Source organism: Mus pahari, chromosome 2, assembly GCF_900095145.1.
Source record: "Mus pahari chromosome 2, PAHARI_EIJ_v1.1, whole genome shotgun sequence".
NCBI classification, from domain to species: Eukaryota; Metazoa; Chordata; class Mammalia; order Rodentia; family Muridae; genus Mus; species Mus pahari.
Genome location: NC_034591.1, coordinates 59,862,560 through 59,875,376, shown reverse-complemented (window position 1 = coordinate 59,875,376; position 12,817 = coordinate 59,862,560). Strand labels below are relative to the sequence as shown.

General features: G+C 42.2%; 1 protein-coding gene across 3 annotated transcripts in view; it reads right to left on the bottom strand.

Moving 5' to 3' along the window:
- Positions 1-8,102, bottom strand: part of Ssbp1 (single stranded DNA binding protein 1) — an 11,087-nt gene extending 2,985 nt beyond the window's left edge. Inside the window, exons 1-6 of one of the 3 annotated variants that reach the window (XM_021190991.2) lie at positions 8,047-8,102; positions 7,365-7,427; positions 4,207-4,267; positions 2,429-2,569; positions 2,117-2,204; positions 691-779 (exon numbers count right to left, since the gene is read on the bottom strand). In XM_021190991.2, coding sequence (XP_021046650.1) covers positions 691-779; positions 2,117-2,204; positions 2,429-2,569; positions 4,207-4,267; positions 7,365-7,388 — 403 coding nt within the window. In that variant the 5' untranslated portion in view covers positions 7,389-7,427; positions 8,047-8,102. Of the gene's footprint in view, positions 1-690; positions 780-2,116; positions 2,205-2,428; positions 2,570-4,206; positions 4,268-7,364; positions 7,428-7,678; positions 7,785-7,806; positions 7,940-8,046 lie in introns of those variants that run through there. The other 2 variants (XM_029535184.1, XM_021190990.2) reach the window with 2 other exon arrangements.
- Between the last annotated feature and the right edge of the window lie 4,715 nt (positions 8,103-12,817).

Below are 12,817 nucleotides of genomic sequence, written 5' to 3'. Positions count from 1 at the left end.
ACCATCCGTAACAAGATCTGACGCCCTCTTCTGGAGTGTCTGAAGACAGCTACAGTGTACTTACATATAATAAATAAATAAATCTTTAAAAAAAAAAAATGTTAAGGCATCTATATTTCATTAATCTACATATAATTTGATTTTAAAAAGCATTTAAGTTACAGATAAATAAACAGCTATATTGTTTTCAATTTTTTTTTAAAAACTTTAGAGGTTTGACCTCTTATATTGTTTTATGTCTATGTAGTACATGTTGCTTTGTATTTTGTTTAAAGACAAGTTTTTAAATTTCAAGTGAAGGCTGTTGCACTTTTCACTTTCAAAGTTTGGAATACATCACAAATTCCTACCATCACAGTTCTGCAATTGCCTTGACATATACCCTTTCTTGTACAGCCAGAGTGAACACCAAGATTAAATTCTTCCAAGTTAACAGTATGTACTGCAGGAGCAAGTTGCCTTCATACTCTACAGAGTCCCCCTGAACTAAACACGTGAGTAGACAGCCTTTTAGAGGAATAAATAAATGTGGACAACATTAGCACACAGTAAAAGGAACAGGACACAAGTCCTCTGGGGAGTTTCCTGCAGTGCTGCCATCAGGGGTGCTTAGAGCCCAGTGAAAGGAGCCTATAATCTGCCGACCCTTCCAGTGATCAACAAGAGACACTGTGTACCTCGGCTTCTTACCAGCTATTATTGTTGTTGCTTGCCGCCTCACATTGTTTTTATCCATGTACTCGCCATAGTCCACTTTCCCTTCCACAAATATACGAGCCCTGGTATAAAGAAATGCAGTCTTTAGTCTGTAGATTGTAATCCTGCCTTTCGAGGTGTCAGGACATGGGTAGCAAGTACAAGCTGAAGATTAAACAACTGTACTTTGCTAAACATGTCTTCAATTTCAAAACTACAAGTACTGCAACACAACGCACAATCTAGTTAAGAAGGACAATGTTACCCAGGCATGGTAGTATTTCTCATAATCCAATACAAAGGAAGCTAAAGCCAGAGGACTGGAAGTTTTAGGCCCACCTGGGCACCTCAGTGAGGCCCTGCCTCAATGTAAAACTTTACATAAAGTACAGGAGATATAATTCAGTGATACAGCACTCACCTGGCATGTACAAAGCACTGGGTTCAATCTCTAATCTGTCTGTCTCTCTGTCTGCCTCTCTGTCTCTGTCTCTCTGTCCCTCCCTCCCTCCCCCCCCTTCACACACACACACACACACACACACACAACCAACACACTCTGTTGACCTTTTCCTTCAAATAGCCTTGTTTATGTATCTTCACATATCCATATATACATAAAGAAGAGGTGTGTAATTATTGCCAAGAAATTGAAATTCTAGACACTGCTGAAATTATTTCTCATGAAATATTTTAGTTCCACAAATAAGTATATTTCTAAATATAAAAAGTACATCCATAAAAACATCCTTTTGTTATTCTCACATTCAGAAAAGATATTTCCAATATATAATCAACCTAAGTGTTCCAAATGGGAATTACTAGGTCTAGAAAAATTATCAAATATAAAATACCTACTGTGAAAGCTACCATAATAAGTTAGCACATCAGACATCCAATAGTCCAGATTCTGCTTTCTTGTCCTTTCTCCCCTACACACTTTCCTTTATTGTCCTCTTTAACTAAATGTGTTGATCTTCTATAGTTTGAGTTTTTCATAATGCAGAGGTTACTGTTGAAGCAGTGTTTGTAGTTGTGCATTCTCTGGATGTTTCTGTCAATTTCAGGTGTTTATCTGTTTATCTGTTCTGTGGTTGCTCAGAGGCCAGGCATGACCTCCGTGATCCTTGATCACAGAGACACAGGATGTCCTACAGACAAACGCTGGAGATGCTTTGCAAATGGCCCCTGCAGCTGCAGAATCAATGGCCATGCAGTACCTTGCCTCATTCATTTCTATTTATGTACAGATGCTGTTTGTCCTAACTTGTCAGCGGGCTGAAACCAGAGGCTTTCCATGAACACGATATTAAGGAATAAATACGTACTAATGTCAGCACTTCAGGGAAAGGCAGATAAGAGAACACTTGTTACCAACTCTTTTGGCCATCCAATCCAGAAGACCCTTTCTCTAACTTACCCCTTTTTCACATACTGATACGCCACATCTCTGAGGCCTGGTCGAAACACTGATATTCTGTGCCACGTTGTCTTCTGACTGACATCACCTAAACCAACAGATACAGGAAATGTGGTTATAGATGCCAGCAGGTAACACAAATGCCAACAACACAGAACATGTCTCGGGAAAACAAGCTTTCAATTTCTAAAAAAAAGAACAGAACTAATGAAGCCAGACTATCTATAAGTTAACACTTTTAATATTAGGTAAGCAATAATAAATATGCCTACTTACTGTTGATAAGTAACAATGAGAGCCTTTTATACTCACCCATTTGGTATACTTCACTATCCCCTGATCGCCACATCTCATTTGTTGCTAGAGAAAATATCGTGACTGGGTTTTTTCCTTCCACCTGTCTCATGACAGGGTCCTGACCTACTCGCCCGAGTAACTGAACACGATTCAGAGCTGAAATACAAAGCAGAGAGGAAATGAAACTCAGAACAGCTGATGACTTACGTTCTATAGAGTCAAGTGCTCTATGTTTATGCATCCTGAAAACTTGATTCTCTGCACTTCAACTTCCAGTGTGATGGTATCTGGAGGTGATCCCTGTGTAGGAAATTAGGTTTAGATGAGGTTATGAAGGTGAAGCTTCCATGATGGGATTAGTGTCCTTATAAGGAAAGAAAAAAGACCAGAGTCCCAACCACCCCACTACTGCCATCTAAAGACAAAAGTGGCAGAGCACTCTGCAAACCTGTCAGTTGTGCCTGACAGGTAACCCAGCCATGCTGACACACTGGTCTTAGCCTTCAGACCAAAGATGTGAGCCACCCCTGTTCTATTCATTATAGTCTGCAGGGTAGTTATACAGGATAAACACACACCTGAAATTGACAGAAATATTCGGAGAATGAACAACTACAAATACTGCTTCAACAGTAATCTCTGCATTATGAAAAACTCAAACTATAGAAGATCAACAAATTAAGCTAAAAGGGACAATAAAGGAAAGTCTGTAGGGGAGAAAGGACAAGGAAGCAGAAAGCAAAAAGCAGCCCCACAGAACAAACTTTACGCTCTTTATCTTGAGCTAAAAAAGCAAATCTTAGATTTAAGAAAATCTCTATTACAAAAAGAAGTATTTCTGTGAGTCTCCTTCGTACCCTGTATAACACACTCTTAAAGAATTCAGTCAGACAGTGGAGCAGCAGGGGGTGATATCCACAATATAAACTCTATTTACACTAAGTTTCCACAGCTAGGGGTGCAGGGTAAAATAAACCAAATGTAGGATGGGTTGCATACTGTGAAATATCTTTTATTTGCCTGAAGTAACTGTTGTTTCCAAGGCTTGCTGCCTAGGCCTCGTCCCGGAAGCTTCTAGTCTTCGCACAAGCTTAGTTAGTCCTGCAATGTTGTCAACCTCTGAAGCTTGCTGCTGAATAAGCTCACTCTTTCTTAGTGTTTCTGAACTATGGCTTGCTGGTAAACTCAGCTGTTATGGCTCAAATTCCTCTCCAAGCTGACTGATTCAACCTGGTTTCTCTTGGCCTCTTGATGAATTGCTCTGGTTGGCCTCACACTAACTTTAGCAATATGCTCTAATCTTCTGGCTCCCTCTCTCTGGCTCCTTCTGTCCTCACCTGTGTCTCTATAACCAGCCTCAGTAAAACTGCCTCCTCTCTCTGTGCTGCCTGCCCTTCAGGCAGCTTCCCTTCCCTCTCTGTTCTCCTAAGAGGTGGAAGTATCCTATTCCGTCAACTCTTTCAGATTCACTTTGTCTGCTAGTCAATTAGACATCACTTTCAAATACGGGTGCTTCCTTCTACAAACTAATTTTACCTTCACTGTTTGGGATTAAAGGGCAGATCTGTATTACAGCCAGAGAGATTAAAGGTATGTGCTAAGGCTGAGCCACATTTCAACTAAAAACAGTTTGGTTTTTTTGTTTGTTAGTAAACAGCACAATCTCGGGGTTCACAGTGTGATCAAATATCCTGCAACACATGGTTAAGCACAGTCTACAAGTTCTATAGTACTTTGAGAGTACTAGCAGAGCACTGTAAATAACATTGTAAACTTAAGACTCTGTTACTTACATCGTTCAAGAACCAAACTGCTGGCTACTTCAGACTCATGCCTTACAAACTGACGAAATACCTAAAGGAGAACAAACAAGTAACACGGCTTTAAACTTTGTAGAAAAGAGAAATACCAATAAAAGACCTACTCATATTTATTCACCATTTAATCAACAGTTCCTACAAGTTCCAAAAAAGGATAGCAAAGAACAGAGCAGAAAGGAGACTAGAAAGAAATCAGTGCTTTATAAAGCAACTGAGTAAACAGAAAAGGCAATTATTGAGTGTTACGATATTTAAGCATACTGTGTATTAAGCATCGTTCTAAAATGTAGACAATAAGAAACTAGTTAAATGTTAACAAATATCCACTACATTTGCTGTCCCTCGTTTTCACACTGAAATGAGCACTATGTATAAAATCTTACAGGTCTATAATAAATTTTTTTCCCTGACTGGTTTTTCAAAAACGCTAAGGAAATGGACATGTCAAATGACTGGCCTAGACTGTCTCATTTAAACATGAGCACAGACGACGAGTGACACTGATTTCTTGAGGCTGCTAAAGAAGGTCAGCAACTTCTCTGGCAAGCTTGGTGCAGTGGAAACCTCATTCCTTGAGATCTCAGAAAAGGAGTACAAATATTATGTATGGTTCAAAGGTATGGCTATGAAGCCATAATTAGTGAAAAAGAATGCAAATTACACTTAAACCATTTAATCCTTAACTTTTATAGACACAAGGTCAAATTACCTTTACCATAGTTCCAAGGAAAATTAAGTCCAGAGAGTGCACCACTTGTCCAGGAAACTAGGAGTTAAGTGGTGATTTATGACTTACAACTCCGGGCTGTCTGACACCAAGGTTGTTTTCCCACTTGCCCTCTGCTGTCTTACAGGCATCCTGTTCTATGGTTACCACGCAGGTAAGGAGAGTATGCATCACTACACTCAGAGAGTTCAGAGAGCTAGACATGTTCTAAGAGAAACATTTTGCTCGTGGCAGCATTGCTAATGTAGCAGGCAGGGATCCGTCAAATGGGAAAAAAAGGGATTGGCAGGCCAAAGAATTCTTTTAGAACAAACAACAGAAAGGAAATAATTTTACTCAGGAGACTTCAGGAGGCAGCTGACAGTTAATAGGACCCTGGGCACTTCAGGCTTCAGGCAGTGGCTGAGGGTGATGCTGTCTGTTACTCTCGCTGATAGTGAGTTAGAACTTCTCACTCACTCACTTTCAAGGCAGTTCTATGGAATGTAATTCCTACCACGTAAGAAGGGTCATTTCAACTGGTCCATGAGAGCTGCTGTGTACGTAATTTCCAGTTATGCAACTTCTCCATGCAAATGAAGGCAGAGGCAGGATGCAACTCTGAGGTGTCAGGTTACATTATGATTTCTAGACCTAGCTTTTTAAAAATTCCAATGGGGACCTCTTATCTTCCCTGGTCTTTTAATACTGGCCTTCTCTCTCGATACCACTCAAATGAACACCTTTTCCTGGAGTGATCTTAGCTATATACCTATCACTAAGAGTAAGAATAAGATGTTATACACAATACAGGATCAAACTGCTAATCATTTCCTTTGTCATGATCACAGAAAATACTAATGTGAGAGATTCAGAAGAGCCAGTGTTCATTACATGTTATAAAATAAGAATATGCCTCATCTTAGGAACACACACAAATCATAATCTGGTAGAAAAGAAGAAATAGGGAGAGGATTATTTATTTTCAATACCCTCAAAATGCAAACTTATCTCACATTTGGTTTTAATGATACTATAGCATAACTTCAATTTTAAAAGGCTCAAAGTACGCCAGGCAGTGGTGGTGCACGCCTTTAATCCCAGCACTGGGGAGGCAGAGGCAGGTGGATTTCTGAGTTCAAGGCCAGCCTAGTCTACAGAGTGAGTTCCAGGACAGCCAGGGCTATACAGAGAAAGCCTGTCTCGAAAAATCAAAAAAAAAAAAAAAAAAAAAGGCTCAAAGTATTGTAGATTAGAGAGCTAAGGATTGATTGACTTGAGAGTACGATGGGGAAGACAACAGACTTTTATAACGAATTTGACTCACTAATCTTAAGAGGAGAAGAGTAATAGATTTTACATTAGGAGAATTTACAAGACTTGGTACCCACGTGCCACAATGAGGAAAAATGGTAATAAAGGCCTGCTTAAGGCTGGCCAGAGTAGAGGACACCCGACTAAACTGCAGAATGGTCATGAATTTGTGGCAAGATGTGAGCTCTGCACTCTGGATAGCAAGATGGGAGTGGGGAGGAGCAGGGCCAGATGGTCAGAAAAGGAACGGGAGCCACATGGGAAAATGACAGAAGCCAGGTTCGATGGGGCAAGCCTGAAATACCAGCGGTGAGAAAGTAGGAGCAGGAGGTTCAAGGTCCTTGGTCATTTCAGCCTAACAGTGAGTCTCAAGGCAGCCTCAACTCTATGAGGAGCTGTCTCAAAACCAGCAAAACAAAAACAAACAAACAACTTAGGTAATTAGACCAATACTCTGATCTAAGCACCGGTAACAAGCATTTATTAAATTAATGAGTTGTACTACATATGTGAATACACTTTAAAAATCATTTTTGGTTCAGTAAACATTATGAGCTTCACACACACACACACACACACACACACACACACACACAAATCCCTCCTGAATCTTCCACATCAAATAAACACATATACAAGCCGGACGAGGTGGCGAACGCCTTTGATCCCAGCACTCGGGAGGCAGAGGCAGGCGGATCTCTGAGTTTGAGGCCAGCCGGTCTACAAAAGTGAGTTCCAGGACAGCCAGGGCTACACAGAGAAACCCTGTCTCGAAAAACAAAAAAAAACAAAAAAAAAAAAAAAACAAAAAAACCATATAACATGATGGATAGGCGTTAAGAATCTCGCGCTTGCAGGGCGTGGTGGTGCACGCCTTTAATCCCAGCACTCGGGAGGCAGAGGCAGGCGGATTTCTGAGTTCGAAGCCAGTCTGGTCTACAAAGTGAGTTCCAGGACAGCCAGGGCTATACAGAGAAACCGTCTCAAAAAAAAAACCAAAAACAAACAAACAAAAAAAAGAATCTCGTGCTTATGTTTCGAAAAGCAACAAAACACGGCTATAGAGTAAGGAAACACGGTGGAGCACTCACTAAGGTAGAAAAGCGACTACCTGTAACACAGGTCTTCGGAACATGGCTTCTGTTTTTCTTACAACCTAATCTTTAGGCTTTTCCTAAAGGAAAGAAAGAAAAGAGAAAAATGATACATCAAAAACTACTGTATCCATCAAGAACACATGCGCTCTCTAGTCCTAAATCCTAAGCGCATGCAACTTCCCGTGCACCCAATTTGCAACCACATCTCTGCACATTTGGGGAGTTGCTCTTTCTTTTTAAAAACACAACCAGAACAAGACAAAAGAACCAATGTGATTCTGGGTCTCAACCAGCAGAAAAGAAAGGGGGGGGGGAAAACTGCTCTCACTTGCAATCCACGGTCCGCTAAAATTTCTTTACAATAGAAGTTGTCTCGGACAATTTTTTGCCCTTTGTTCTGTTATTCTGGACCCCTACAACTGTCTGTACAAACAGTGCGGGCACAGTGAACGCTACCCCGCAAGGACGCAAGTCAGTGCCTTCGTCCCCGGGAGCGCTGTGTAAGCCCCGCTCCCCAGCCTCGCCGCGGGGGCAAGCGGCTGCTCTTCCCCCAGAGTGGCGCTCGCGGGGAGCGCAGGGAACGGCGTGGGCGCTCGGAGCCCCGCGAGGAGCCGCGGGCACACCTCCTCCCGAGCCCCGCACGCGCCCGTGCACGCGGGACACACAACTTCGCGGCAGCCTTCTCCCCTCCCTCACCGGACGCGCCGAGCCCGACCGCCAGCGGCTCGCTTCCGGCGCCCGGAGCCCGCAAGGCTCGCGAGACGCAAGGGAAAACAGGAAGTCTCTGATGTGCGCCGTTGAAATGCCGCCGGCTGCTGTCGCGGGAAACACGACCCCGCGACTTAGAAGTGCCAGGAACCTCTGTCCAGGCGGAAGTGGGCGGATCAACGATGCCACCTGTGGGTAGTTTTAGGTTTTTGTTTTTTGGGTTTTGTTGTTTGGTTTGGTTTGGTTTGGTTTGGTTTGGTTGTTGGGTTTTTTGTTTGTTTGGGGGTTTTTTTTCCTGATCTCCACCCTTGCTCTGGTAGTGGCCTCGCACTGGCTAACCAAACTCTGGCCAGAACTATATTCCCAGCCCTAAATTGAAATTATTTGATGTTCCCAGCCTGGGAGAAGGAGCGGGGTAGGTGAAATAAAACATACTTGAGCCCCTGCAGGAATTAAAACCGACGCAAGTCTCCTAACGCAGTAAGACTGGAGAATTAATTGCTGTCAGAACCTCGGTGATCTGGATATGTTAACATGTTAAGTCAAAAATTATTTCAAGAAATACTTGAGGAGCAAAATATTTAGCATCTTTATTAAGTATCAGTCCCAAACTATGCCTAAGGCACAAGGAAAATGTGCCCTTATATGATGTATTTTTATGTACTTTTTTCCTAAGACATTAAAAGTTTATGAAATTCCAAAACATTTTGAAGAAGTATTAAAAGTCAAAACGTTGCTTTATTTTAAAGCAAAGTGTAATTAAGATTTTACTTTTAAGCCGGGCGTGGTGGCGCACGCCTTTAATCCCAGCACTTGGGAGGCAGAGGCAGAGGCAGGCAGATTTCTGAGTTCGAGGCCAGCCTGGTCTACAGAGTGAGTTCCAGGACAGCCAGGGCTATACAGAGAAACCCTGTCTCGAAAAAACAAACAAACAAAAAAAAGATTTTACTTTTATAGAAAGAAACTGATCAGTATTTTTAAATATTTTTTTTCATTTTGTGTTTCAATTCCACATCTTTGGCAGTTATTCTAGATGGAAAAGCTTTATTTAAAAATAAAATAAAAAATAAAAAATAAAGGACAGCGTCGCGCTGTGTATCCCCGACTGGCCTGAAACTTGAATCTCATGTAGAGCAGACCAGGCTGGTCTTTAACTCCCAGAGAGTCCCCCTTGCTGTATTGACCTCCCTAGTGCTGGGATTAAAAGCATGTGCCACCACATCCAGCACTCAGTGACAGTCTTAAACAATCTCGATTAACTTAAGTTTGTTGATCTTGTATTTGCTATCATCGTGTTCATAGTAAAATTTCTTAGTTTTGACATTTCCAAAATACTGCATTGAGACATCTTTTGATTGCTAACTCTCTTTCACTCCTCTAAATCCTGCATTGTTTACCCTAGTCCTGGCCCTCGTGAAGTAACACATATATAAGTCCTACAAATTAAAGATCCCAAGGCAACGAGCCGCAGTGGGGCTCCAGTGTCAGTGTCCAGTGGTAGACAGAAGGGAACTCCAAACCATTCACACACACACACACACACACACACACACACACACACATTGCCTCCTATGGTCCATTCTTTCTCATTTTAGGGGGGGAAAATCAGAATTATTTAATATGGTTTTCAACGTACGTCTTTAACCCGCTCTGAAGTCTGGCTCACTAGTGACGTGTCTCACTAGTGATGTGTTTATAGATGTTTACTTCCCTGTACTTTTCACCTTTACAAAGTTGATTTCCTGAAATAACGGGGGATTGGAGCCCCGCACTGCGAGTGATAAGAAGACATCCCACCTACTACATTAGTTCAATGGTTTCCTCTTTACAAGCCCTACTTCTGCTTTGTAGACAAGGCAAAGGAAAAACGAAGTTTCACCTTTTCCTCCCGAGAGAAATCCCCCACCTGCCCACCTTGCAGGCTTTGTTTCAATGGTCCCTGACTTGAACTGTGGAGTAAATCTTAACTGATTCCCAGTTGCATACATCTATAGGCTCGTGTATAGCCAGTTCCATTCTTCACTATCCCGTTAGTATCGCCTTTGTTCTATGTGAAGAATGTAGAGAAGATTGGTTAAAGAAAAATATAGACATTTCCCTGAAACTTGAGAGCACCCTGCCCTAACGTTTTATAAAGAACCCCTAAATGGGGAGTCTTGTCTGAGCCCTGGTTTCCACCCAGAAAGGAACTAACACGTTCTCCTTCCTTAGCTGGTTATCTGGGAAAAGCTGCAAGTCCTGCTCCTTCACGGTTTCCCTTTTAACAAAGAAAAGGGTATTACAATGGATATGTACTTGTACAGTGTGAGGGAGAAACTGTAACTGAAGTATTGCTTCTGGTAATGTTCCTTCTTAGTGCAACAGGTACTTCAAACTTGGTCAGCTGTCTGTATCCCCAGAATCTGAAATACAGCCCCATACACCCTTTAAAAATGCTCTCCTCAACTAGTTATCCACTCCCCCTTTTTGCATATTGTAATATAAATGACCATGAAGGTATGTCGTCCCCATAGATGAGCTCCTAGAACACAAAGAGCCTGTTATGATTATACAAATTTCATGGTGGCACACAAAAACATGAGTGGAAATATGAATTGGGGAATATTCAAATTCAAGTAAGCCAAAATGTTGAGGAACCAAAAAACTTTTAACTGGGGGGGGAGGGGGGAAGGCTCAAAAGTTTTGTTAGAGATACAAGATCTATAATATGCTCCAATGTCCTTATAGGGAAACCCAGAACCCTCTTCATAGACAGAAGGAAGGGGAAGACACGGCATGTAGTGGTTTGAATGAGAAGGCCCTCAAAGACTCATATTTGGATGTTTTATGTTTACCAGGGAGTAGATCTGTTTGGAAAGAGTCAGAAGGATTCAGAGATATGCAGGCTTCTTTGGGACACATGTGGTTTTCTTGGAGGAAGTGGGTCACTTGGAGTGGGCTTTGAGGTTTTAAACCCTATACAGGCCTAGTGTCTACCTGTGTGCTGCCTTCAGATCAGGAAGCTCTCGGCTACTGCTCCCAGAGCCATGCCTGTCTGCTTCCCACCGTGGTGACAACGGACTAACCTCTAAAACTATAAGCAAGCCCTTAAGGAAATGTTTTTGTTTTTGTTTTCGTTTTTTAAAAGTTAAGAGTTGGCCTTGGTCATGCTGTCTCGCTCCAGTAATAGAGCAGTGTCGAAGGCAGAGCAGGAGAGAGAATGGCAGGAGGGGGGAGACTGATTTGATCAAGTAGTTCACCTGTGGCCACAGCCTTCCCAGTGAAAAGTGATGACAGGCTGTGGCACCGGAGCTTCGCTCAGCTTGAATTATTAATAGTAGTAGACTATGAAGAGACACCCTGCACATCACTTCCTACACTCTCCTGACCCTGCGCAGAGCCAGAGCAGTTAGCACTCCCTCCCCTTGATGATCTCCCTGGGGGGGGGGGGGGCAAATGCCAGCCTTGGGAACAGAGGGAAAGCAGCAAACCCTAGCTGTGGCCAGTTGTAAAAGTACACCAGCTTCTGATAGCACAAGTTACTTCTCCCAGGTCAAAAGGTCCCTTTCCAGCTGCACGGTTCTGCCCCGCTGTCTGAACAAATGGTATCAGGTTTGAAGGATGGCATTCCTTTTCCCTCTCCTATAATGCCAAGGCTTGAAAACCCTGCTTATGGTTTTTTTTCCTTTATAAACCCCCTTCACTTAGACCTGGGGGTTCACTCTCTTTCCTGTTCCATCAAGAAGGTTGATGGCCCAAGCTCGAGCTTGAATAAAGACCCTCATGCGGTTATAGGGGGTTGTGATTCCTGGTGGTCTCTGTGGGGTTTTTACAATCTGGGCACAACAACTACAGATTTTAACCTTTCCAAACTGACTGAAGAAGGAGAACCATATTACTATCTATACCCAGGAGTGCGAAGTACATTGTTACCTTTGGCTCTCTCTCTCTCTCTCTCTCTCTCCCTCTGTATTAAAGTTCCAGCTATGGATGGCAATAATTTACCATAAACAGACAGTTTTGAAAATAGAAAGTTGGTAAAATAGATAACAAACCCAAGCAACCAGCACTACTACCTTTGACTATTCTGTCTCCGAGTTTTACTGCTATAAACAGACACAGTGACCAAGGCAGCTCTTATTTAGAATATTTAACTAGTGCTGCCTTTCAGGTTCAGAAGTTCAGTCCATTATCATCAAGGTGGGAGCATAGCAGCGTCCAGGCAGGCATGATGCAGGAGGAGCTGAGTTCTACATCTTCATCTGAAGGCCTCTAGGAGAAGACTGGCTCCTATGTGGTTAGGAGGCTCTCATTGCCCACTCCTACCATGACACACTTCCTCCAACAAGGCCACACCTCCTAATAGTGACACTCCCTGGGCTAAGCATATTCAAACCACCACCTTGTCTACTCAAGTTCTTACTTTCAAATCGTTTTTATAAAGCCTCATAATGACTGTGAGGAGATTAAAGTCCTTCTACTATGCCAAGGGCTTACGGGCTTTTGAAAGCAACTTTAGAAATACTTTGTAGTTAGTAGGGATATTTTCTTAATTTTTAATTAAAATTTTAGCAGGATGCCTTCATTAAGACTGTAAAAAGTATATATTTATGACCAATATTTTATTGCCATTATAGATGTACCTGTGCAATTGGGTTTATGGTGCTAACACAAAGACATGCCACTACTGACCTACATTTCCTCTTAATTACAAGAAGCTCTAGCATATAGTTCACATTCTTTGTACATATCACAAAGAAGAATGTTTTACCCATGTTTG